The sequence below is a fragment of the Styela clava genome, chromosome 3 (genome assembly GCF_964204865.1).
Source record: "Styela clava chromosome 3, kaStyClav1.hap1.2, whole genome shotgun sequence".
Taxonomy (NCBI): domain Eukaryota; kingdom Metazoa; phylum Chordata; class Ascidiacea; order Stolidobranchia; family Styelidae; genus Styela; species Styela clava.
In genome coordinates this window covers 8,303,442-8,331,385 of record NC_135252.1, presented here as the reverse complement: position 1 = coordinate 8,331,385, position 27,944 = coordinate 8,303,442, and the positions used below count along the sequence as shown (strand labels likewise).

Below are 27,944 nucleotides of genomic sequence, written 5' to 3'. Positions count from 1 at the left end.
GCCGTTGAACAACATAATCTCTTTTTGTGTTGAAAATGTGACCAAGAAGAAGTTGTCTCATCGTCAATGAGTTATTTTATACAAGTATTTAGTGAAATAGACATCTGTTACTTTTCTTTTGTCTATTCACAAATTCCGCTTAACGTAATTCATTTCAAATTTTTGAACGTAACCAAATTTTAGTTACCATCTGGCAACTTGAACAAAATATATATTTCAAATTTGTTTTGTTTCTGGAGAAGTTCCCCTTTTCCATTGCCGCAATGCGGATTTTAGTTTATGTGAATTATTCTTGATTTCTCTCAGTTTTCTGGCCTTACTAGGAATACCATTCATGTCCCTGTCTATATAGCTGAAGGTCAGTAGCTAGCTTTTGTGGCAATAAATCTCTCTCTGTACTGAGCTACCGGTATGTTGTGTAGTTATCAGTTGTTAGGGTGGCGCTGTAAGCATATACAATTCTGCAATTACAGTCTGACAGTATATTAAAATGTTCTTATATGTCTTCAAGCGGGATTTGTGTGTTAGAATGAATCCTGTTCTGCACTTCTGTAATTAGTCTTGTTGGTTGCAGTACCACGTATACTGCTATATTTTACAATTGTCAGAATGTGGTGAATGGATAAAAATTGTTTGTGCAAAACTAATTTGGTCATTGAGTTTATACATTTGTGACAGCAAAATTAATATTTTAGATTTCCTGATCTATCATTCCACTTTAATAGTTAAAGTGCTTCACGTCGAACGACCAAAATATTTTGTTTTAGATGAACCAATCTTCCATTTTTTAGACCGTTTGTCTCTTAGTTCTCAAGACTGTAGGAGTTTCAGGGTTCAGCAATTCTGATTCTCTAGTTATAAATTGATCTATGAGACATATTGAAAGGAATCCTAAAACCTTAGTAAAATAATAATTTATCAATATTAATTAATATGTAATTGAATATCTCATTATCTCTCATAAAGTAGGTGGGTAGATTTTCGTAAAATTGGATAATTTGCAATTTACTGAAAATGGGTAAATGGCCAAAATCCTATCTGAAATATCAGAAAGAATGGGAGCAGGATCCTGAATTTCAAGATTGGCTTGAGAGCTTTCCTGGTGATGATGAGAAAGGTCGCTGTAAAGTATGCTTAACAATACTTAAAGCTCGTTTGAGAGATATCAGAAATCATGGGAGAACAAAAAAGCACATGAAAAATATGGATCCATCTGCTTTTGCAGAGCTTATGAAAATTGAAGTCAAACCGCCCCCACCTCCTCCGTTGGGAAATAAAGCAGCTTCCTTAAAAATGGCAGCTCACATAGCATGCCATTCTTCAATATTGACTGTGGATCATCTTTCGGCGCTTATCAAAGAGATGACCCAAAAACGTTTTTCTCTTCATCGTACAAAATGTTCCATGTTGATTCGGAAAGTGCTTGGGCCTGAAATGCACAACGAGTTTCTTGATGATGTTCGTAACTCTCAATATTCTTTAGTCATTGATGAAAGCCTGGAGCCTTCTTATGAGAAGCAATTGCGTGTGGTGATTCGATATTATAGTATGAGAGCGCACAAGATAGTCACCTCATTTTTGGGTCTTCTTCCACTCGATGGTGGTCAATCAGATTTTATGGTACTCAATTTTTTGAAACAAAATAGATTGGATATTGGAAATTGTTGTGGTATTGCAACTGACTGCAATGAAGAAATATGTGAAAAAAATGCAATAATTGCTAAAATTCTGGAATATAATCCTAATATTGTTCATGTAAAATGCATGTGCCATTCTTTGCAAATCTGCTTATCAAAGGCATTTAGACTTCTCCCACGAAATCTAAATTTTATGATTGCTGAAACATATACATGGTTTTTGCATAACTCAGTGAGACAACAGAAATACAAAAATATATATGAAAACATTAGTGTTGCTGATCCAGTACTAAAGATTTTACAGCTGCCTGACACAGAGTGGCTCTCTGTCGCTCCTTGTGTCAACAAGATTCTTGACAACTACGATGAGCTAAAGTTGTATTTTCAGCTAGCTCAAAGCCAAGAAAATAGTTACACTGCGGAAATTCTATTTCATATGTTTGATGATCCTGTAAACAAGCTATATTTGTCATTTTTGCAACCAATCGTTAATGAATTTTCTAGAGTCTACAAACAAACAGAGCTGGAATCTGGAGGCGCGTATCGGTTAGGAAAAGAATACTTAAGCTTGTACAAAAGGCTTCTTCATATCATTGTTAAACCCGATGTCTTTGCTTCTCAAACTTCATTATTGGACATAGACATTGGTGATGGAGAGAATCAGCATGGTATCGCATCAGTTGATTTCGGTGCCAAATTCTCCATGGTACTGACAGAGTCGATCATGATCCATCCATCTCAAATTGAAAATGCTAAACAAAATTGCTATGAATTTGTTTTTGCACTTGCTTCTCAGCTTAAAGATATACTGCCTCACAATATTCAAATCTTGAACAGCATGTCTTCACTAGTACCTTCGGTTGTGCTCGGGTCTAAGAAACCAAGACTATCAAGTTTACCTTTCCTTGCCCTATTTAATGGAGATTTAATCCAGCTTAACAATCAATGGCGAAGGCTTGAGACTATAAATTGGCAGAAGGCATTGGACTCGTGCTGTGAAGAATTTTGGGGTGAAGTTGCGAGTCATGTGAATGAGGATGGAGAACATGATTTTCAAGATCTTGGGACCTTTATGGTTGCACTTCTCACTTTGCCACTCACTAATGCCTCAGTCGAAAAAGTTTTTCTGCAAATGAACATGATAAAGAGTAAGCCGCGGAATCGAATGGGCCAACAGCTGCTAGAAAATATTTTAAGAGTCCGAGCATATATGAAAAGAAACAACATTTGCTGTGATGACTTTATTCCTTCTGATAAAATGATAGACGCATTTCGTGCCGATATATATAAATCTGAAGTCAAACAAGAATTAGAGATAGAAGTTATTACAGACGAACGGAACTTTCCACAAAGAGTTAGGGTGTAAACTGCTTGAAAAAATCGAGAAGGTTTCAAATCCCATTTTCATATTATAGCTGAATTTGAACAATTTTCTAACTGGCTGTTGTGTATTCGTATACAAATTACTTCACCATTGTATTCTTCCTAACCAATACGCATGATTTCTTAGAAAAAAATGAGTTCCTAATCTTACAAACAACATTTTTTAATTTGAAAATGGACATCTAGCTATATAAAATGCTTTATTTGACATTCCGGCATGGCAATCATGCTTGTGATTTGCAATATCTTCTAATTGTTTATTTCAATTATCTTTACTTAAGTGAAAATAGATCAACCTACAACCTGTCGTACAAATGTAGAGCTGTGTGTATTTGATCATAAGATCAGCACACTGTTATTATCTTCAAATGCAGAACTAAATCTTGACTTTATTGTTATGTCAGATATAGATTGATGCTCGTATTTCTAATTTCCACCTCACTGAAATTGCCAATATATAGTTCATATTTGTTTCAAAGCAATGACAATTTTATATGGTTCTGACAAACAAATGTTGCTTCAATATTAAGAATAATTGGCATTAAGAAATGTATGCGGAGGAACATGCCAATACGCCATAAATTCTTTTCCAAGTATAGGCATTAGGCAAATGCAGAATCTCTCACTGACACAAAGTATACAATGAGAACAATAAAATGAGCTATATTTTATTATGGTGAAGTGAAATAGTCTTCTGTTTTGTCTAGATATATCATCGCTATTATGGTCTTTGCAATGCTATTAGCAGTTATTTATGCTTGACTCTTGCACATTTTGAAAATGCTTTTTGAGTTAGTTGAGACTGTATATAAATTGATGCTTCTTTTTGTGTTTTTATTTTTCCCAGATTTTATGCTTTTATTAAACGCCATGTATAAATCAACGAACTCATGTTCTTCGCAACATGTTGCTGTTAAACCGGGAGTCTGGCTCTCAAAATCAAAACAAAGAATAAAGGTAATTGTTGTCAATATATATCTCAATTCTCATCTATACTATTATGTTATTTAAAATTCCTCTGTTCCAATTGAAATAATGTGCAAGATAATAACAACGTTGAAAATACGTTGAAAATATGAATTAGCTGTTGTGAAGAGTTTTGGGGTGAGGGTTGCAAGCCATGTAATTGAGAATGGAGAATACAATTTTTAAGATACAGTATTGGAAACTTTGTGGTTGCATCTCTCACTGAGTTGGCATCACCAAATCGGGTGCCCATCACGTCACAGAGGGTATATTAAATTGGTTGGGAAATGATGACAGTTGCACCCCTCATACTTTTGGCTGCTTGTACAAAGCGAAATGCTTGTGAAAAATAAGATTTAAAATTTTTTTTCTGTTCGCAGAACCCAAGGAAGCTTGATGTGAAGATTACAAGAAATGTATTTAAACAGAAATACAATAGAAAAAAAATTAATCAGCAATCAATATTATCTTTTGCAAAGAGTCGTCAGGGTAAACTCACATCACATAAAGATTTATATTCAGAGAGTGAGGATAAGGAGAATGCAGTTGTCACTGACATAAATATCTTGAATGCAGTGACGTCACAGACACATTTTAACACCAGACCAATGAAAGAAGTGAATGTGCAAGTTGAACATTCCCAGTGTTTAGATTTTCCCAGCAAACCATCCCAATTATCAAATTCGCCCAAGAACTCTAACAAACTGTCGTTCGATAATGAAGTCAATGAAAGCTCTGGCCAACTAAATCTCCCTGAACATCCTACACAATATAGCTTGAATGCAGTGATATCAGGAAAGCAAACACACTCTAACACGAAACCGATTAGGGAAGTGAATGTGCAAGTTGAACATTCCCAGTGCTTAGATTTTCCTAGCAAACCGTCCCAATCATCAAATTCGTCCAAGAATTCTAGCAAACTGTCATTCGATAGTACTTGCAATGAAAGCTCTGGCCAAATAAATCTCCCTGAAAATTCCACACAATATGAAAAAATCGATATTCTGGACGATACGCCAGATTGGATGTCATTCAAACCGTTACAAACTTCCACGCAAATCTCTGGAAATTCACAAATGATTATGAATAATTCCTTCCACGATTCTTCAGAGTGTACACCCAATGTAGTGAGGCCTAACATTACGATTTTAAATGATCACACTGTTTCACAGCAGGCATATTTCAGCCTATTGCAAACCTCAACTCAAATCCCCTTGAACTCGCCGAAGTCCGACAAACCAAAAAGCGTCTCAGATTTCAATGATTATCAGCCACAGTCTCCACACCTATACGACTTATCTGTTCGCTTCACTCAAGATTCTCAAGGCAACCAAATATTTTCCAGACTTTCACCAAAAAAGCAGAATTTAATACCGTAGTTTATTAATTTGCAATATTTGAAAAAAAAGTGCAATAAGATGAACCCCCATTTGTGTAAAATCTTGGAAGTGCTTCAAAAGCTACTAACACTTAATAGCAGCAGACAGGAATGGGCAGTAAATCAGCAACAAGAAATAAAAGGCAAGAGGTTGCAGCAATAATCCGGCTTGGTCAACTAGAATGAACAGATCGTATCTTATTAAAAACATACAGGGCTTCAGCTACGATTTGATTCCAAGTAAAAATGAAAACATGATGTATTTATGCATGCATATGAAAATGAACAAAAAGAATATATATAAACTATGTAGATAGAAATTGTGTGGGGCAGTGTGTTATATGATTATAAATACAGAAAGCTACAGTTGGATAAGATAAATAATGTGTTATAATCTCATATTGCTTACTTTATGCTGGCCTTATCGGAAGATCTTGTGATTTTGCTTCAAGCAAGTATAGGAAATAAAAATTTGGCAGAAAGATTACTATCTAAAGCATCGCAAAATATGAAATACAAAATAAAAGCTTCTATTTCCTGATAAAATAAATAAAAACTAATAATCTCACTTCAATACCATTTACCAATTTTTGTTGTCATGTTTACATGGTTTGTTGCCATAGCACCAAGGTCGTCTGAATACAAAAAGTTACCCTTTTCACCACCAGCAAATGTATCATAAGCAGTCCTCATTTGTAAAGCTATTCTGGCAGGAGGCATTCCACCAAATCCGTTACATAATGCTGGGCACAGGATAGATATAATACAATCTTCTTTCATACATGTTTCATTGTGATGTTTTACTGTAATGAAAATTCAAATATATAAGAGCATATGGGAAACCGGCGACATGAACTTCGTATAGGTAACTTCGTAGATAGGCATCATAAAATTCCAATTAGTATATATGTTTCTGCCTAGAACAAATATATATCAGTGTGAATAGATATATTTTTTAAAGGCTAGTTAGAAACGCACAGTCATGTAATAGTAATTTAATGTTGTGTCACCTTATGTTGTTGGACCACTTTTTCATGAATATTTCATTATGGGATGAGATATACTAGAAGCTGAACACACCTGTCTTTATCGCAGCTCTGAAAGCCAAGTACGCATTTGCAGATTCCGAGACATCAAGCGGAACCCTCATCACAGGCACATAAATTGCATATTTCACTCCCGTACAAGGATCAAGTGGCCTTATGAGACCTTTTCCCTGTAAAGCAAAAAAGAAATATAAAGATAGGATTTACATATTTATCCCGGGAAAGAGGAAAGCCGTACGGCTTATATGGCGGACCACAGCCTCTCGCCAGGTTACCATTCCATGTCGGTATGGGATTAGTTAGGTATTGGTTCTCGGAAGCATGGACTTGGTGGCGGAGGAAACCGGCGGCGGGGAGTCCAGCAATACTCTCGCACATAACCATCCCTACATGGACTTCGAACCCACTCAGAAGTGCGGTCTAACACTTAGCACGATGAGCCACACCGCCAAGATAAATTTATCAGTATATCAATGATTCCACAATTTTTGAGAAGCTTTCCTTTTAAAAACATAAAAAAAAAATATATACCGACTCTCACAAATGCTTCTTGCTACAATTACAATTAAAAAAAATATGGTGTGAAGAACAATATTTGAAAACAAACATTTTAAGGGTTGATATTAGGGAAGTTACTATCTTGCAATTTCATCTAAGGATTTGAGACTTACCACAACTAATTCTCCATCATGCTCTTCTTTAATTAAACTCTGGAATTCGTCTTGCCTGAATTGATATGGCAATTAGGGTTAGCTAGGCTTTGTACATAACCAGAGAATTTGAAAGTAAAAAGAAATTTGCCATTCGATTTCAGTAAAATCAAGTTTTTCACAATCTCAATCAAAGCATAGGGTTACATAGAATCGGTTCTATAGAATCGTCTCACAGAAATTTACGAGATCAGCGAACCGGTTAGCATCACTAAAAACTTTGTGTAACAGAACCGGCTGACAAAAAATTCGAATCCCACCACTGGTTACAGCATGTATTGAGAAACAAATAAAAGCCCAAAATACCACAGCAGATTTATTGGTTAATGTAGTTTTGATATATTGATAGTCTTGGTTTAAAATCAGACTAAAAACTTACAAATTCCAGCCAAAAGTATTTGTGTACTCAATTTCTGGTTCACCATCGAGAAATCCAAAACTATTCCCTGGAATAACCTGAAACAAGTAAAATAAAATTTATGTCTGCTGCTTGTTTCCATTACCCTGCAAAATATTTAGCCCCATTACAAAACAAATTATTTAGCAAAAGATGGTTTAATCATGCTCGTGTTGAATTAAAATTTATTCAAAGAAGAAAGCTTACCACAGCATCGTAACCTAATTCTCCATCAAGGGGTGGTTGACACGAAACCACAACGTTGTTACAGTCTACAAATATCCTTTTCCATTTTGAGCATTGTAATTCATCTGGATCCCTCAGTTCAAATAGCAGCTTTTGCATGAATTTTGAAATGTTGGGCATAGGGCTTGCTTTTGATATGTTACCTTAATAGATAATAGAAATGTTATCCAAGTAATTTGTTATAATAAACATGACTGGCAAACCACTGCTGATATCAATTGTTAAATACAAATTACAAGCAATCTTCAGACCTTTTGAGTTGTGAGTTACAGTGTTCACAGTTTTGCTGGCAGGCACTTGACCATCACTTTCTTCAGTTTCGTCTGATATAACCTCTCTGCAAATATGGAGCAATAAGGAAATGGATTTCATGGTGAGTAATTGCATTTTCAAAGTTATATATACATGAAATTTATCATACGCTTTGTCACTGGATATTCCAGATAGTTGTAACTTCAAGACTTTTTTTGGACCGATACTCTCAGATGTTACTCTTGCTTGATTTTCTTGGTTATTTTGTGGGTTCGATTTATTTGCAAATTCCCAATGCTCCGTATTTTCACCATCTTTGTATGTTATTTTTGTTCCGGGAAAAGGGTTGTTAGTTTCTTTATTAGAGGTTTTACCTAACAAAAGAAGTACATGTTTTGAAAAATACTCAAGATGACTGAGGAGAGTATCAATAGTAGATAAAATAAAGGGTGGCCTCTATCAGAAACAAGGCCCACCCATCTTCAAATTTTGCTGATGAAACAGTGTGTATGCTAGATATCATATGTATATACATCAGTAATGAATAGAGCATTTGTCTCATGGGAAAAAAGCAACTATACATTTTACCTCGAGAAAACATATTTCCCAATGACTTCAGAAGGTCAGTTTTTTCCGAACTTGCTTTAACATCATGAATATGCACTGCAATTAAATAAAGTGAAACAATTATTGTCATTACAAAATTACTTGCATATTTTTTCTTCCATTAAACACCAAGAATTATTATGCTCAAACATGATAACTTGCAATGTAAAAGAAGCTTAGCAAATTACTTGATAATAAAAAATTGAATTTTTCGACGAATATATACACCGGATTCAATGTTCGAAACCAGGTCATCTTCAATTGTACTAAGCAGTGTTGGGTGAAAATCCCTAACCTCTAGTCACATTTGATTCATTCGATGTGTTAAATCTCACTGGCGTAAATGACAGTCTTGAGTTATTCTATTCAGATGACTGAGTCACTCCATGTTGAGTGACAACCAGATTTTTACAAAAATTATATTCACTTACAATCCACAAGCGCATCATCTATACTGAGCTTTTTCTTCTCTGTAATTGGTTGATTCTGCAGATCATTGGACATCGCATTGTTGCAATTATTACTGTTCTTTGTGCGATTGTTCGATAAAATAGAAGATTCATGCAATGCTGATGTAGAAAATAGCACATCTTCTTCATCAAATATATGAGAATCACTTTCATAATCATCTGAGATGTTATCAGTGCTACCAGTTGAAACACCATCCTCACTCAAACTGCTCAAAGCATCCAAATCGTCATCATTTTCTAGCAAATTTTCAGTTGCCAATAACACGTCAGAGATGGTACTAGAATTTGTCACGATGCCAGAATCTTCAATTGTTGATGACTGAAGTATCGCAGAATCATCATCTTCCATTTAACAGTTTCAATAACTACAAACTGACCTACTGGTCTCCCTATCTAGTAATGATCAATGTAATAAATAATAATTAGGAATTAGGTTTGAATTTATTTTTACAAATCAGAAGTGAAAGAGAAGCTTCATTCACCTGCAGACTTGCACCTTGTGAATTATCTATAATAATATAAAGTATATTTTGATTTTCCCACAGAAAAGTCATACACAAACAATGAACACACAGAAGATTGGGAAAATCGGGGAAACTGGCAAAACCTTCATAAAGGTATAATACATGTAAATATACATGCACCAGTTTACCCACTAACAAACTAACGAGAATATCAGTCAGAGACCGAAGACTTATCGATCGAAAGTTAGGGGATCCCCAAAACAGCGCTCTTACTCCATAGTGACACCATCACTAATTAATTAATAACTCGCTAATTATACTACATAATTCATCCAAAATCAATAGGCTTCTGGTACGACATATGATGAATGCACATGCAAAATCTGGAGCAGATTCAATCTCGCTTCCGTGAGATATCGCGTGCATCTAACAGACAAACAAACAGACAAATACCTATCAACATACTTACCGATTAAAATCGATAAGTAATGATGCAAATGTGGTATTTCGTTGCAATGATATTGTTATAGACTGATCAAACTTTCCTGTCTCTCAATTCACAGATTCATGGCATGTCAGATGTAATACAGTACGGTAATTGCTTGAAAATATCCGCTACGTGACTACGCAACAAAATCGCTGTTTCGGCATACAGCAGTACAAACAAGGTGGCAAAAATAGGTTGAAAGTTATTATATTATTAATACCTGCTACTGCGGCAACATATAATACTTTTGGATACTCCTGTCTAGACCACATATTACACCCACGTTCTTACCTTCAGTGCTTTATAGAGGTATATAAATCGCTCATCGAATGGAACTCGCCCGATTGCTGGGATATCCAACCTTAGACGAAGCCAATAATATTTCAAGCCATATTCTATTGAACATACTGAACAATATGCATATTTATATTTGGAACGACTCAAACGTATTCATTAGCTAGCGATCGCGTCGGCTATCACGATCACATCAGTCAAACGAACGAATGTGTTATCCACAAGACCGCCGCAGGCTTTCTGCAACGAAACCAATCGCACTTTTACAATATTTGGCGATATAACTAATGTTTACGGATTACCAATTATGGCAATGCCAAAACGAGATACCCATTTCAAATGACTATCATCACAGGAAAGTGCAAATTTAACACAGCAATGTCAAATTAACGTCAAGTAATAGAATGTATTCAAATAAGTGGAAAGCAAACAAAACACAAAACAATGAAATTATTAATGCCACTCTGCAGCAGATCCGGGTAGTGGATAAACTTTGTTGTCCCTCGATGTATAGGATTTTCGAAGATTTTTCTCTTTATCAGGAATATTTATACGAGTAAAGGAGGCAGCAGCTTTTCTACTCGCAGGTTTGCTTTTGATCACTCGCGTGCGAACACGTAGATTCTTAGAAGATGGCCCAGCTGAACTTTTGGGCTGTTTGTTTTGTTTCTTACTGCTAGCTGACTCCATGAACCTGCAAAATGAACCATTTAGCTTCCAATCATGAAGTTTGGGTAAAAATATACAGACACAATCTTGTATCAACACATTCAAATCTAGGTTCTTTGATGAAAAAGATTTTCTTTTAGAAACTCGGAATATGAATCAAGTATAAATAGGAAAAGAATAGTTGACGCCCAAGAAAAGGCATTGGTGATTCCATATGTAAACGATGCGCAAATTTCGATGCATATTTTCCCCCAATATGTTTACCAAAACGAAGTTCTATATCCCAAAAGACGGATTATTGACGTAGCGTATTTTGCTAAAAAGATTTTTTTTATACTAGTCCTATTATTCTGGTTCGAGACAATTTAACATGCTTGCACTGCCGATAACTGCATCATCACGGAGCTGTTCGAAGTCGTTTGAAAATTCATATTTCACGGAATTTTGTTGATATCGTTCCATGGTTGATACATATAACTAGTCGATCGGGTTATTATTCTTCAAAAATAACTAAGCGATATTCATGTTTATTTTTTCCACCCAGTAAAAAAAGGGAAAACCAATGGTTACGTGGAACATTTTAAGGCAATAAATGCCGTAGAGCCCATTGCCTTATTTGGAGTTTCCTAAGATTAAAAAGTTTCAATAATTATATCATATAACAGGTTAAGGGTTGAGTAATTGCGAATCAGCTTTAGTAATGTGAATAATTCTTTTGTCGGAAAAACGCGGTTATATAATATTGTCTCAAGAAAACGACTCACTTCCGTAAGCTCTGGCTGCTGTAATAGGGCCTGTCGTTGCCATCGTTACGTTGACAGTCGTCGCAGAAACATAGAAATATTGTATCGATTGCCATTCCAAAGACGGACATGAAGCAGGACGCTATGAAAAACGCACCCAAGCAGCAAATAATGACAGGAAACAAAAACGAAATATCAGATGTTGATTTTTCCGAAAACCACGCTGATGCAAGAGTTCCTACGACACCAACTACAGTGACTTTGCCTGCAATAAGAAATTTTACATTGAGAAATAATAAAAACTTTTATTCGCTTTATATTTGGCTCGGCGGTGTGCGAATCCCGTGCGGGGATGATTATGTGCGAAACGATTGCTGGACTTCTCGCCGATGTAGAGTGGTTCACGTAACCGCTGGTCGGTTACGGCTTCCTCCACCATAAAGTCCATGCTTCCGAAAACAAGGAACTGGATAGCCAATACCATACCCGACCCCATGATTATGTGCGGAAGGATTGCTGGACTGCTGGACCGATGTAGTGTAGTTCACGTAACCGCTGATCGGTTACGGCCTCCTCTCCCGTAAAGTACATGCTTCCGAAAACAAATAACTGGCTAACCAATACCATACCCAACCCGACGAGAAGCCGTGGTTCCCCATATAATTACGCAGTCTTATCGGCTTTCATCTCCCCCTGGATAAATAAAAAAATGCTATCCTAAGTAAGATGCGACAATATTTTAGTTTGTATTTAAAGTAATAACGAATGGCGCGGCGGTGTGGTTCATCGTGCCAAGCGTTAGGAATACGCTCGCCACCGCACCTCTGATTACTCTGCGTGGGTTCGCAGGTCCGAATCCAATGCGGAGATGGTTATGTGCGAGAGAATAGCTGGACTCCTCGCCACCGTAGGATGGTTCACGTAACCGCTGGTCGGTTACGGCTTCCTCCACCATCAAGTCCATGCTTCCGAAAACAAGTAACTGACTAATCCAATACCCGACATGGAATGGCAAGCGGGCGAGAGGCCGTATTATCGGCTTTCCTTTCCTCCGGGATAAATATGTTAATCCTATCCTATATCCGTATAGCGGCTTTCCTAAAAAATAAAGATATCGAAAATTAATATATACCTAGAAACAAACAAAATCCACTAAGGCAATTCAAGGCTACCACGTGCTGAGCGTTGCTGATCAAAAGTGAGAGCGCCTTTTTAGCGGATGCACAAAATCCTTCTCCGTACATGGCAATGCATATAAATGCATTTCTGTTGATGTATTTGAGCATTTTCTCGAAGCAGGCCAAACAACATTGCATGCATTTAAGAACGCATTTTGCTGCTTTGTTATCACTGTAAAGAAACAAAGAAAATTATAAATTCACAAAATATTATTTGTGTTACAGATATTTTTTTTTTCCTGTTTTGGTAGAAAAAAAATTAGAAAGCAATTGATCGCAAACCGATCTATTATAAACTTCTGTATTTTTGAAAGTTATGGAAAACTTCCTAATCAACAGCAGAGATACATACGAAAAATGACTTTAAGTTAAAAATAAACACATATGGAACCAACACAGAAATGCGTCTTTTGACAGCAATCAATTTAAAAATATATTTCGCTCAACTTACACGTTTTTCATTTTTTTTTGAATATAAGCCAAGATCAGTCGAAAAAATTGTACAATGGCGATGATCAGAGAACCAAATGCTGCGGACCCGAGATTGTATAATATCAAATCTTTTGTAGGTTTCAGAGTGGGACATATTTTACAAGATATTTTTGTTATTCCTCGAGTAAAGAACCATGTTGATATTGCTCCTGCTAGGATTATCTGCAAATGCACAAAATCGAATAAAATATTACATTTTTTTTTAAATAATTACACAGAAAATATATATGTTCGATCAATTTTAAAACAACCTCACGTCGACTCAAAACATTTTCTCTCCAAACTCAAGATCCTGTTATATGATGAAATAGAGCAATCGACCAGGTTGAAAAAATAGCTCCACGTCATTTTGTAAGCGGAACTTACCAACACAGAATTTCCTTCAAAAGTCGTTGCCCGTTGAGTTATTTTGGATTAGTATTGGAAAATTGACTATTAAAATGTAAATTACCTCCTGGCATGCAAAAATAAATTCAAAAAGCCACAGAAAGACGAACACAACTGGTATCATCAACAGTTGTCCTGATTTCATTCCGGGTTCATTCATATAAGTAACAATGCCATCTTCATCCACATGAGGTACCTGGAAAATCGTAAACAATCCTTTAACTAATATAAATTCCAATACACTATTAGCCGATGCAAAAATCATAATCATACCTGATCTGAAAGTAAAAATGCACTTATCACCAAAAATCCAGCGAAAGCAACAACCAATGCAATTACTGTTATAAAAGGTTGTAGAAGGATCCCAGGCATGCTGAAAAGTGCCAAACTTGCTTCATCAAACAGACTTATCACCAATTTTAAGCTTTTTCGTGACCAAATGAGAAGAACTACAAATGAAAAAGTAGAAAACACAAATTGATATACACAAATGAATTCACATATAAATTGAATGAAAAATGTGCTATATTCCAACGAATTCGATTGGTCGTACATACGAGGTTATTCTGGAGAAATCTTGAATTACGAGTTTACGACCGTAAAGATACAAAGTGAATGAATAAGTGTAAAAATCATCAATAATTAGTACAGTACGAAGCGAATTTCCGTTACATTGCCTTATATCTCGCCCCATACATACTTCCAGGTATAACATATGGCACAGGTCTTGCTTCAACTCAAAACTCAACTTATATTATTGTGGTTGCAGAGCATATGGCCAATAACTAAATGATGAAAAACCAGGGGCCGTTTTCATGCGTGAATACGCGAAATTGTGAAAGTATGACTGACAGGTTATATAAAACTTATTGACTGTTTTTCCGAGTATATATATAAAATTGTTGCTCAAATTAGTATGCAGAACTGTTTGGATGTTTGCCAATCATGCAGTATCACGTCATAAAAACGAAAAGTATCTTTTTATCACACGAGATTTTAGGACAAAGTATTGAAAATGCACAATATTTAGATTCATATAGGTAAATTAGTGTATAGAAGCATTTCTGACACTTGGTAGACTAAATAAGCAAGTTGGCCCACACAATCACCCTTTAAAACGAATTTCTTTACATTAGTTATAGGCAATTGCCGTTCATTAAGTACAACTTACTCCATGTAATCAATGTGAACACTGTGACAGCAATTGTGATTGGTAGAAGATATTCACTTTCATGAAGACTGTTCAAACTTAAACTTGCTGTTAAATTTGACGTAGTCGTAAGAAGATCTGTGCTCACATTTGTTTGTATTCCCAATATGTCTATGAAAGCAAAAACAATGATTACATACGTCAAGAAATTTTGACAATAAATAAAAGTCATACGGTGATGGCATTATTCAAGAGTACAAGTCTATATAAGTTTGACTGCATAAAATTAAATGGAATACCTATAGAAGACAAATACATCGAAGCTAATTTTAGTACAACACAAAGCAGGACACATACCTTCCGTTGACGAGGTCAAATTGACAATTGCTGTGAAAGCGGTCCCTGCTGGTATAACTTTGATCGTTACGAGATAATGATACCAAAGATAACCGGCAACCGCTCCTGTGCCGAGTGTGGAAACGACCATAATGGTGATGACCAAAACTCTTGTGAACAACTGCAGAAAACAAAAATTCATGTTGAATGTCGTTGTATAGAATGTGAAACATAAAATGATTTGGAAATAGCATGCGTTTCTTGCTAGGATATTGCGAATATGCTCACTATCATACTAATATTACAAAAGCCTTGTCGACTCTTGTTACAAGCAAAACAGGCACAACGTTTTGCCTATATTTCCATGTCACATCGAAATATTGATTGATTTGGATGATATTTTCGCGGCTATATTTGGTCCAGTGGGCAGTGAATAATCGCTTCTAATAAAATGCAATTGCTTCATAGTATATTATAAAAAAAAAAAAATTCACTTGTGTTTATGACCTATTCGTACTATTGTGAAATATGGTTCATATTTTCCTCGTTTTTACTAAGCTAATTTTACCTGGAGCATAATGATCGTCAGTAATGATATCCCTACAGCAATCAACAAAAGATAGGTTATTGATTCCCAATTGTCAGTAACAGAGAGGATCATATCGTGTACATGTTGCAATGGAGTGTTTTTTAGTGACTTGGGCTCATTACCAGTTTTATTCGCAATAACAGTTGTCGCCAACACATCTGCGGTTGCTATCGATGCTTGTGCCACTCCTTGACCTAATGCTGCCAACTGCTTCGGAACGCATCTGTTGAGAATAGCTTTGTGAGCAAAAACTTTTTTGCCTGGCATTTGGCATGCTCTTCTATTAATCACTACTCTTTTCACATTATAGCCATTATCGGCCAATAAGTCGGGGCAGTCCGTCACGGTGTCGTTGGGGCATTCACTGACACATAACACAATTGGAGTGTTGCCTTCGGATAGAATATTTTCCGGATTCAGCAGCAGTGATATGTCCGAAAGAAACAAATTCAACTCGTAGAAATGGTTTGATCGATCTTTACCCGAATTTTGGACTGAGGAGTTTGTGTTTCCGTCTTCTATGATAGGGGGATTCTTCTTACGGCCACATACGTTGCCCCATGAATCCACGCCGTTGATGTAACGCATCGGGTCGCCATTACGGGTCGAATGGTAAGCAACAAAACCTACCCCGCCTAATGCCGCTATAAAGAACAAGAGAAAGAAAACATCCCTGCATTTTCTACTTCTGACTGGAGTTGTGCTTCCCTGATCATTCCTTATGACGACTGGAGCGTTTTTGCTTCCACAGCACCCCATTTTCGCACTACGGAAACAGCAGCTCTCATTTAAATTGCCAACCTGTGTTCTGACGTAATCAAAGATCCAAGTCACTTTTATGACATCACAGACGACGTGAGATTTCGATTTTAGGTGGCTAGGTCATAAACACATTTCTATCTTAAGTTCAATATCATGATATTATTGTTGAGCTTGAGCAGTTGGATGGGGTGATCATATCTTGTATTACCATTTACACAAAGAACACTTCAAATACAGTATATCATTATCAAGTGGCCATTGAGACTTGGATATAGACCTCGGACGACACCCCCAATATGACTTTTGTGCTACCACCCCTGTAGAACTGAGCTGCAACTTCTCTATTATATTTGTTTGCGTTTGCACACGTGACATAGCCTGCTGCGGCATTCAGCGTTCATTCCACATCGAACGCGCTTGTCGGTCAGTCGAACAGTGAAGTGCATTCGTTCGTATTTTTAAATTTCGAGAAATATCATAAAATACAAAAAGATATGAGGCTTCAAAACAAAAAAATATTGGTCACAGCGGCTGCCCAAGGAATAGGACGGGCATCAGCGTTGGCTTTTGCCGAGGAAGGCGCAGAGGTAATTGCAACTGACATCAATTTTGACAAATTAAAAGAGTTATCGGGCACAAAAGGTATAACAGTCAAAAAGTTAGACGTTACCAAGGTATCGGAAATAGAAGAGCTTTCACGAGAAATTGGTCGTGTGGACGTTTTGTTCAATGTAGCAGGTTGGGTGGCTCATGGTTCTGTTCTGGATTGCAATGAAGAAATATGGGATCGTTCGATGGAAATTAATGTTAAGAGCATGTTCTTAACCATTAGATGCTTTCTTCCTTCTATGATTAGTCATGGAAAAGGAAACATCATAAACATGTCTTCAGTTGCATCTAGCAGAAAAGGAACCCTTTTGCGTTGTGCATATCAAACATCCAAAGCTGCAGTTGTTGGTTTGACTAAATCAATTTCTGCAGATTTTTGTTCAAAAGGTATTCGATGCAATTGTATTCAACCAGGCACAATAGATACACCTTCACTGAGAGATAGAATTGCATCAAATAGTGAAATGGATCCTGAGGAATCGATGAAAATGTTCCAAGCAAGATCTCCTATTGGTAGATTTGGTAAAGCTGAAGAAGTTGCTAAACTCGCTGTCTTTCTGGCATCGGATGAATCAGATTTTATTCATGGTACAGAAATGGTAATTGACGGAGCTTGGTCTGCATAGAATATTATAGTCTATTTTCTATCAGCTCATAATAAAAAATGGTGGACAAGAATATTTTATGTTACACAGTGTTTTATTATAACATTACTTGATAAATGTCAATGATTCTCCAAATTTTAATCCTGTAAGATGCTTAAAATATGCAGCTTCCAAGATCATCTGAGGTCTCTCAACAAAAATGGAAATATTACTGTAATTTTTGTTATTTGATGTTGTTCCTCCAATTATTTAATAGGCTCTATATCAAAGTTTCATACACAGCATTCGATTGGAAACACTACATATCTCTATATCAAAGTTTCATACACAGCATTCGATTGGAAACACTACATATATATAGATTGCAATAATATTGGTCATTTTCATAATATCGCATCGACTATACCTTTGAGTTGTCAAGTGATTTTGAATTATATTCGAATTCGTCTGTAAAGAGATGAAATTTTGTGTTCAAGTAGCAAATTTTGAAATGACTTTATCATTATATACTCAACTTAATTCATCAAATATATCATCAATAGTAAAAATCAGTAAAAAAAGTTAAACTAATGTGCTAGGAAAGACTCTCATCGAAAAACAGAACACATATTTTAATTCTAGTACAAGTTAACTACAGAGCAGATATTTATTCTATGTTCCTATTATCATTATGGGAAAATCATGGGTGCTCTTATTGCTCTATATTTCATAATCTTTAATTTACAGTTTATTTTGAAAGATCCATGCCTCAGATTCAATTCGAGATCATTTTTAAATTGTATTATCGATAATGTTGAGATGAATTGATTTTACTACTACTTCAAATTAATACTGTATTTGAATAAAACCGTGTGAATGTTTAGTGGTTTCATATACCTTTCATCAATGTGCAATTTTCAATAATGTTTCAAAATCAAATATTTTGCCAATTTAGAAGTATTTTAAATTTATCAAATCTCCAGTTATAGTGGTGTTGGTGTTGAAGTTAGTCATGACTTTAGCAAGATCTGCATTGTGCCTCATAAATTATTCCAGGTAAATTTTTAAAAAGGTAACTTTGTAAAAGTAATGATAGTTGACAGCCACCATGATTCCTATTATGGATGTAACCTGAATATAATTACCGTATTCATCCTACAATTTTTTTCACAAATCATTTTTCTACACCGATCTGGTGAGATTTGCCTCATTCCAGCAAGATAAATTTCCTTGTATGTTAAATCATGATTAAAATTCACCTTCATATATTAAAAGTTTTTCTTCTGAAATTTGTACCATCTCAGAATTTTATTAATGTATGATTCAATACTACCGGTGCTACTTTATGGTATGAAATTACAGCAGTTGTGTGATTTCAGTGATTTTAGTTAGGATTAGGAAACTGAATTCCATGACTTTGTGAGACTAAACGCATACCAGAGTGACAACACAATTGGTGCCACTTTGGTATGCATTTGAGATCATGTTAAGCAAGTGAGAACACATACAAACTCATGTATTTGAAATTTGAATCATGAGAAGAATATTAATCTTGTGTAAATGGTTCACTTACATGTTCAGATCTTCAAGATGTTTGGGGAATATAAGACAAATATCCAGTTCTTCTTCAAATCTAACTTTGACTAAATTAACATCTGAACTATATGACGTTAAAAGGTATGATTGAGGTATTATTGTTGTGGCATATGCCATATTTTGTTGTGGCATATGCCATATTTTGTTGTGTTGTGCATTTTTTAAATATTAAAAATAAAAATAAATAAGAATTTCATTTCGCAATCACACAGAAATTCTTCTTCAGGTCTTTTAGCTAAAATTCTAAATCATTGCATCTCAATGCATTTATTACTTTAAGGATTTGATATTATGGCCCTATTAATCAAATGTTAAGCAGATAAAAACGATTCCCAAAGATTCTTTAAATTGCTTGTCCAGAGTCTCCCAAAACAGATTAAATTTGTTCTTTTACACCATTGATATTTTGTAAAATAATTTTAGAGGACCCTATGGATTTGTATCAGATAAAGACATCAGAACATTTGAAAGTATATTAGGTGAACAACGTGTTATTACAGATGAAAGTGTAATTGAATCATATAATGTGGATTGGTTGAACACTGTTCGTGGACAGAGTAAGGTACAGGATAAACAAAATAGTACTATTTAAACGCATTACCTTGTCTTCAAGTTTGGGCACAACTTTTTTCAATGATACTCAATACTCATCCATCAGCCGGTTGGCAAAAATTGAGGAATATATGGCAATGTATTTATATAATGTATTTGTGATGCAAGAACTGGTATTCATGAACTAAGATTTTTCGATTTGAGAAATCATTTTCTAGCTGGGTGGTTCTCAACCTTTGTTTCATGGCTCACTTTTGATGCGCAAAAAATTCTGGCCCATTACCTGTCTTATGCAAGAGAAAACTACAAGAAAAACAAAAAAAAACTTTCTGCAAAGATAGACATACTTCCACTTCAATAATTACCACTCAGTGAAAAACAGCATCATCATTTATTGCTATTTGCTACTACAATCAAAGTTTAACAAATTTATCAATAACTCTAGCAATTTTTGATAGGTTTGTGGCCTACCTGAAAATGTTTCTGTGGCACAGAAGTGGACCATGATACACCATTATTCAATAAGTTCTTCTTATTTATTACAGGTTTTGTTGAAGCCCAAAACAACTGAAGAAGTTTCAAAAATTCTCATGCACTGTAATGAACAAAATTTAGCTGTTTGTCCACAGGTTAAAGATATTTATGATACATTTGCTGAATTGAGTTCAATGCAGTGTTGAATATTTCTGAAGTGATTCATAGGACTTTTTTACACCCTTCACTCTGAATAAAGCTCTGTACAAGCCCGTGGCTCGACACGTGCTTATTGTTAGGAATATGCTTGCCACTGCACCTCTGATTCGCAGGCTCGAATTCCATGCGGTGTTAATATCGACTTTTCTCTACCCCAGCATAAATTTTTGAATCCTAATCCTGAACTAGCATTCACCTATATTTGAAAAAGTATTTTTGAAAGGATTGGAATTCTTTCGGTTCAGTATTTCCTACCCACTCCATAACACCCGGGTAAAGTCATAACAAGGCTGTGGAGACTAAACCCAGAAGTCGAAACTTTGTGTTGTTGTTATTGTTGATTATTGAAGTCAAAATTTCAACAGACACATATAGAAGGCTTGCTTATACCAAATTTCTGTAAAATTCAGCGTTCACATAGCTTGGAACTGAAGACATTTATCACTGTTTTTTTTCCTTAAAACCCTGAACACAGTTTTATCAAATAGTTGAGATTATTACAATGATTAATTCAGCTGACCTCATAATTAATAGAATTTATGCTAAATATTTTCAGAGTGGGAACACTGGATTAGTTGGAGGAAGTGTTCCTGTTTTTGATGAAATTATTCTTTCTATGCAACTGATGAATGAGATTACATCAATTGATCCTTTGACAGGTTCGTGTAGATGTTTGTGTTTATGATTTATTACCAATCCTATGAATGAACATGGTCCTGAGTATGACTTCTTAATGAGCTGTGAAGTTTGTGAAAAATTAAAACCGACTTCAAACTCTGATCCATTTTAAAAGCCAATTTTTGGCACCTAACTCTTGTCTCTTGGTTAACAGAAATTTTGGCTGCGGCTCCAAATTTCAATCAAATTATGACTGTTTTGTGTGTGCAAGCCTTTTTTTTATTTATCACTTTCAGTCAACTTGATGCTTTTTGGCTTCTGTTAAAAATTTCGATTACCGCTATTAGAAGCCATTCTCTTGAGTTTAAGGCTACAACTGTGACTTTGTGGGTAATATCATTGGAAACATATTAAAACTCACTCATGGCTTCATTTACGACTAATACTTTCCCTTCTCTCCTGGTATAAATATGAAAATACTTTTATCTCAGTACAGGTATATTGCAATGCCAATCTGGTTGTATTTTGGAAAATTTGAACACAGCTCTCGCTTCTCATAATTTGACAATGCCTTTGGACCTGGGAGCGAAGGGTAGTTGTCTAATAGGTGGAAATCTGTCTACAAACGCTGCAGGAATCAGATTTTTAAGATATGGTTCGCTCAGAGGATCAGTCCTAGGTATTGAAGCAGTAAGTATGTGTGCTTGTACTCTCAATAGCCTAAATTAGTTGAAATTGCCTAGTTGAAGGTCTAGAACGATTTTGTTTCTACTTCTAATGTCTGAAAAAACTCTCGACTATTTATATTAATACCCTCCTGGTTTTACAAATAATTACAAAAAAATTGTGATTTGTTTTTTCTGCAATTTTGCACCCAGCTTGAACTACTTCATTAATATTGCTTGTTTGTTCATTTATAACAGGTTTTGGCTGATGGTAGAGTCATGGATTTCTCAAGTACTATCAGGAAAGATAACACTGGTTACGATCTCAAACAGCTATTTATAGGATCAGAGGGAACGTTGGGTGTTATAACTGGTGTATCTATACTTGCGCCTGTCAAACCTTCCTGTGTTAATGTCGCTTTTTTCGGTAAAAAAATTTATTATGTTCAACAAAAATGTTTCTTATACCACTCACTCTAAATGAGGATCTGTAGAAGCAGCCTCTGATATGTGAGGAGCCTTTATCCTTGTAAGGGCTGGAATCTCTCTTGTTCAGCATTTGGTTATCATATGCTATTCTACCGGAATTTTTTCTGGTAAAATCTATTGAATATATTGTTCGGTGTCTGATAATTTGAATGAGAAAAGCAATTGGCAAAGTGATATTATGACTGTAACACAAAAGTAGCATCCAATTTTCATGCCAGATTACATGATAATGTACTTGTAAAATGATAATTCCCATTTTTTTTGTACTAGAAGGAATCATTTTGTAATGGTATTTTATACTGTCTTATTCATGTCATTATAGTCATCCATGAGTTAGAAACACAATGATAAACTTTGATGTAGCAATATTTAAGTTGGTAGTCTTTATGCAAACACGCACCATGAAAATGCTGACACTCTTGTTTGAAGTAGGGTATAAGTGACTCGCTTTGCTAAATGTAATGCAAACAACCTGATATGTTTGAGATACCAGTAAGTGAGATGAAATGATGTAACCTTGTAATAAGTATTGTAAGGTTTTTTTGACTTTGGGAAAAATTCTCAATTGTATTCACCCAACGATTTTTGAACAGAATGAAATTTGAAAGAAAATAATTGATATCATGATTAAAAGACTGATATTTCAATACCGAAGTGTACGGTCTTACTCTGATTCAAACTATATTTTGAACTTGAATAATCTCTCAACTTGAATAAATTCAATAAAAGCTGATGTAATCCTCTTTATCTTTAGGTGCAGACACATTCGAGGACCTTCTTTCTCTGTTAAAATTAGCCAAAACATCTCTAGGCGAGATTTTGTCCGCGATTGAATTTCTTGATTCATCATGCATGAAAGAAGTGGGAGAACAACTAGGAATGCCAAATCCAATATCTGAACATCCATTTTATTTTTTGGTTGAAACATCAGGTTGGTTTTACATTTCAAAAAATACTGGTTGAAAAAACATTGAGGTCTTGTGATCTTCCAAGTAGTTTCAAGTTTTGAATTATTCTTTTAGAATCACATCAAAATTATTGACCATCTATTCATTTTTTGAACCACTCAACTGCTTTTGGTGAATTTTCACTGTTTAATTTCATATACAGAAGCTCTGTTCAATTTCCCTTTTTGTATACGGTACTAACTTGAGAGAATAGCAAAGCAATGAGCACTAAATGTGCACCTACTGCATATCAATGTCTAAATTTTCTTTTTCTATTCATATTTGTATGAAATGTTTTGTTGCGACACCAATGAAGTTAAAATATAATTCATCAAACATTTAAACTGTTCCATAACTCTACTCAAGGTTCTAATGCTGCACATGACGGAGACAAATTGGATTTATTTGTTGAAAATTGTCTGGAATCGAATTTTGCAAAAGATGGAACTCTTGCAACAGATTTATCAAAAATTCAGGTTAGAATGGCTGTGATTTTTTGAAACACTCATAATTATTGTGTTATAGAGTTAGTGGGTCCACGTCCACATGTAGCTTTCACAAGTCAGTGGTTGATAATTGACACTACCAGTGAATTATATATTTTAGCAGTGCATGTGTGACCTTGCTTACAGCAAACATACATAAAACAATATGAGCTAAACTACCTAAGAAACAAATATTATTACATTTATTTTATATGACTGTCATGTCATGGTGAAGAAACACAGTTCATTAAATCCTTCTCCAAGCATAGTTTAAAGGACATGTTTCAACCAGTATTGAATGAGCTTTATCCATTGCTTGGAGATGTTGCCTCATTTTCTGATTTTGCATGGCTTTCTGAGAATTGGTGCATTTCAACTGTCTTGTCTTTCTCACTTAATTAAAAATATTAAATTTTGTCCAAAAATAATTTTCCATTGTCTTTTTATAATTTATTTTTCACTTTAGGCTGCAAACGGCCTAAAAAACTAAAAAAATGATTTTTTCAGTCAATATGGAATCTCAGGGAAAATATTGCTGAAGCTCTCAAATGCAAAGGTTATACATACAAATATGATATATCATTGCCTACAATAAAAATGTACGATATTGTAAATATCATGCGTAAAAGGATGGGAGATGATTGTACAGTATATGGATATGGACATCTTGGTAGGCATATGTTTTTGCTCTTTCTCAATGTTTATTAAATAATGATTGAATATTCCCATTTTTTTGTTCATACAAGGTTCTGTTGAAATACTATTGGCAGCCCGTTTAACAAAGTTGTCTAGAAATAGTCTGTATATGCATAATGTAGACAACTATTTAAATATGTACAATAAAGTCGTTAAAATAAAATTGACATTTTTGTATTACCTTTTCAGTACTCAAACTCAAAATTCTTATGAGAACTATTATATTAGTGTATGTGAATGTATATTAGCGTCTGTTCTATTCAGCCTCAATATTCTATTCAGAAAACAGAATATTAGTGCAGGATAATATTAATGTATAATTGATTCTGAATCTTTGTTGCTCTCGCCATGATTTTCATACAGGTGATGGAAATCTCCACCTGAATGTTGTTTCTAAGGAATATGATGCCAATATTTTAGCACAGATTGAACCTTTTGTATATGACTATACTGCCAGTTTGAAAGGAAGTATAAGTGCGGAGCATGGCTTGGGGTGAGAATCACTGTAATACTACATATTTTTAATTACCGGTACTTGTTTTATTTAAAGCAAAGTTAATTTGTAGTACTCCATGTGGATGGATGTATTGGCAAAGATAGCCACAACCATCTTGGAACAATGAAAAGTCTACCAATAATTTACTCAAAGCGAGGTCACACACACTTGCTCGCGTAAAGGAACTCATGTCTGAGTTAAGGGTGATAATTGAAATTCTACTTGAACCAAGGTATTGTTTAATACTACTATTCCACTATGTAGCTTTTGTGCTATTGGGATTAGAGATAATTATATGTTAACAAATCGCTGTGGTGTGGCTCAACGGGCTAAGCGTTAGGAATGCGCTCGCCACCGCGCCTCTAATTACTCTGCATGGGTTCGCAGGTTCGAATCCCATGCAGGGATGGTTATGTGCGAGAGGATTGCTGGACTCCTCGCCGTCGTTGGGTGGTTCACGTAACCGCTGGTCGGTTACGGCTTCCTCCACCACCACTTTTTTTCCTCTCCCCCAGATAACAGATTTACAGATAAATATGTAAATCCTTAAATGACCCCCTGAGTAAAGCATATTTGAGTTTTATGGCAGCTACACTAGATTTTTATTGTCAATCAATTACAGTGTGTTGTGTAAAGACTTAATCTTTTAATATTTTCAAATGTCTCTACCTTAAGTGAAAAGCTTCTGTGTTACAGAGATCTTGTTTATTCCAGTGTTTTTATTTTTTTATTTTGCAGATTCAAGAAAAAGAAATATATAGGTTTGAACAAATCACCCGAGGCAATTTCTATGATGAAAAATATCAAACAATTGCTCGACCCCAAAGGAATTTTAAATCCATACACAACATTACCTTCCTGACCCTTCTAGTTTTAAAATTGACTTTTTAGCGAATCTATACAATAGTTTTAATTCTTTATTTTTATATCCTGCTGTTTCTGCTCAAATACCACCTCTAGGTTTGGTTCATGCCTTATTATTACCTTGAAAAATCAACGAATTCAATTCTGCTTCTTTCGTTATTACATATCATGTAAATTTTGTTCATTTTTAATTATTTTGCACTTGCTGAGCTTAACAAATAAACCATGTGAATGACAGATCATGGTATCCCTTTTCAAGGCCACATTTCTCAGATCAGAATTTGGCATTGATTATGGAAACTGGTATGGTTGGGTAAAATATTTGAAAAGATTCACAAATACAATATATTCGGTGTTTCTGAAATGTCGTCTCCCACACTTGTGGCACTCTTCCACGTGTACCGGTTGTTCCACAATTGTCTCGTGTCGCACTGTCCTACGTCCCCGATTTTTGGGTCGGAGTGCCTGATGACTTCAACGACGACGACTTTGCAGAGATATGAGTATAGTGTAGATTGTTTTAGACGTGTGTGACATTAAAAATATAAAATGTAGTGTTGATGCCGTGCCATGAACATTTTAGATCGAGTGTATCAGTTTCAAGCGTCCCACACTTGCCGCACATCCATTGTCTCGAGTGTATTACTTGTACCATTGATACTTGTGAATTGTGATACGCTTGTACGACTTAAATACAATGTGGCATTTGCACCGCATGTCATTATTCCGAGTTTCTCCCATTAGAATAAACTGTGCGACAAAGCAGTTCGACATGCTTAGCAATGAGTTGGTCTGTATTAATCTATAACATTAAAAATACTGTTGGAGCAACACCCACACGCAGCGTGCTCTTCCAGTCTTCGAAGCAAGTACGGTACGAGTACGATAAGTCGGCAAGTACTGTAGCCCAAGCGAAGGACAAACTCCGAAACGGCGCGCGATGGCGACCGTCCCCTCAAACATCAGAAAAACACTTGGTTCGCTCTGACCAATGTCATTGCTCTGACAGATATTCAAGTATGGCTGTAAACATTGCCGTTTTCATTAAACGTTTTCCTAGTTTTGCGTGTTATTTGCCAGTTGTGTTTTGGGAAAGTCTTTTCCCTTTAGTTAGATTATGATCTAACGAAAGCTTACAAATATACTTGCTATTTCGGGGAAAGAGATTATGCTATTACTAATTTTTCTTTCTTGTTTGACCTCCAATTTATTCATTCTCATATATAACAACATCTATAATTTGTTTACCCCCCGAATTATTCGTGAAGTTAGATATCAGGGGCATCATTATCTGAAACTCGTTCCAGGTAGCATAAAAGTTTGGCACTTCCTTGGTTCCCACCCAATCTTATTATTGCCCGTTTGTATGACAAGCGTGCTAAACCTTGACGACGCGCCAAATGTTTATCCTAACATTCATTCGGAACCAGTGATCCAAGCATAAAATATCACTTACCAATAAAGTTTATGGATCGCTTATAGTCAATAGAACGAATTTGTTGATTGTAACTACCTTATGTCTCTCACGGAATAGTGTTCGAACAACGCGCCTTATAAGTTTACAACTAATCGAACTCGCCTGAAGTATACTTTGCCTGGGAAAAAGGCTATGTTTCTCTGCCAAGTAATTACAGACGAGTATATATTGCTTTACAGATCTATTTCACTTTACGCAATTGTTTGCAATGCGCGTAAGTTGGCGGTTATATGAAATCGAAGCTCATGCAATATAAAAATCTTAGCAATGTTATCACGTCTTATCTGCTCTGGCAGACTGGGCGGTGTTTAAATGTACTAAATGCACAATCAGCGTTTATACCTCATCGCGACTGAAAAAACGAGATATCGATATGCATGTTAAACTCCATTCCCGAAAGCATTTGGTGTTATAATTTTAACGACAATAAGAAATACTGAAATTGCTTTACAAAAAATGTAAATCACATTTTATACGAATACAAATAAATTTAATTTTGTCAATTCGAAAAAACAGTTTGTTTTTCTTGTG

At 35.4% G+C, this 27,944-nt stretch overlaps 5 protein-coding genes across 5 annotated transcripts; 3 read left to right on the top strand and 2 right to left on the bottom strand.

The window, feature by feature from the left end:
• The first annotated feature begins 3,800 nt into the window (after positions 1–3,800).
• On the top strand, positions 3,801–6,206 carry LOC120341976 (uncharacterized). Its single transcript, XM_039410594.2, has 2 exons — positions 3,801–3,977; positions 4,367–6,206. Exons 1-2 carry the CDS (start codon positions 3,801–3,803, stop codon positions 5,363–5,365), a joined length of 1,176 nt encoding a protein of 391 aa, XP_039266528.2. The 3' UTR covers positions 5,366–6,206.
• Positions 5,348–9,519, bottom strand: LOC120341977 (uncharacterized). Its single transcript, XM_078110654.1, has 9 exons — positions 9,053–9,519; positions 8,604–8,678; positions 8,185–8,389; positions 8,015–8,100; positions 7,725–7,906; positions 7,500–7,576; positions 7,082–7,136; positions 6,445–6,580; positions 5,348–6,167 (listed from the first exon to the last, which is right to left on the bottom strand). The coding sequence occupies exons 1-9, from the start codon at positions 9,438–9,440 to the stop codon at positions 5,935–5,937; spliced, it is 1,437 nt and encodes a 478-aa protein (XP_077966780.1). The 5' UTR covers positions 9,441–9,519; the 3' UTR covers positions 5,348–5,934.
• A 1,203-nt stretch (positions 9,520–10,722) lies between these two features.
• Positions 10,723–16,780, bottom strand: LOC120341816 (choline transporter-like protein 1). Its single transcript, XM_078110653.1, has 9 exons — positions 15,860–16,780; positions 15,313–15,472; positions 14,977–15,126; positions 14,079–14,254; positions 13,870–14,001; positions 13,378–13,580; positions 12,881–13,098; positions 11,770–12,013; positions 10,723–11,030 (listed from the first exon to the last, which is right to left on the bottom strand). Exons 1-9 carry the CDS (start codon positions 16,637–16,639, stop codon positions 10,790–10,792), a joined length of 2,304 nt encoding a protein of 767 aa, XP_077966779.1. The 5' UTR covers positions 16,640–16,780; the 3' UTR covers positions 10,723–10,789.
• Positions 16,781–16,978: 198 nt separating this feature from the next.
• Positions 16,979–18,792, top strand: LOC120342253 (dehydrogenase/reductase SDR family member 6-like). The gene has a single exon (XM_039411006.2). The coding sequence runs from the start codon at positions 17,137–17,139 to the stop codon at positions 17,875–17,877; it is 741 nt and encodes a 246-aa protein (XP_039266940.2). The 5' UTR covers positions 16,979–17,136; the 3' UTR covers positions 17,878–18,792.
• LOC120342252 (D-2-hydroxyglutarate dehydrogenase, mitochondrial-like) lies at positions 18,751–26,173 on the top strand. Its single transcript, XM_039411005.2, has 12 exons — positions 18,751–18,891; positions 19,417–19,512; positions 19,855–19,993; positions 20,529–20,612; positions 21,233–21,335; positions 21,791–21,984; positions 22,218–22,386; positions 23,203–23,379; positions 23,762–23,871; positions 24,388–24,550; positions 24,940–25,069; positions 25,811–26,173. Exons 1-12 carry the CDS (start codon positions 18,848–18,850, stop codon positions 25,932–25,934), a joined length of 1,533 nt encoding a protein of 510 aa, XP_039266939.2. The 5' UTR covers positions 18,751–18,847; the 3' UTR covers positions 25,935–26,173.
• Positions 26,174–27,944: the final 1,771 nt, after the last annotated feature.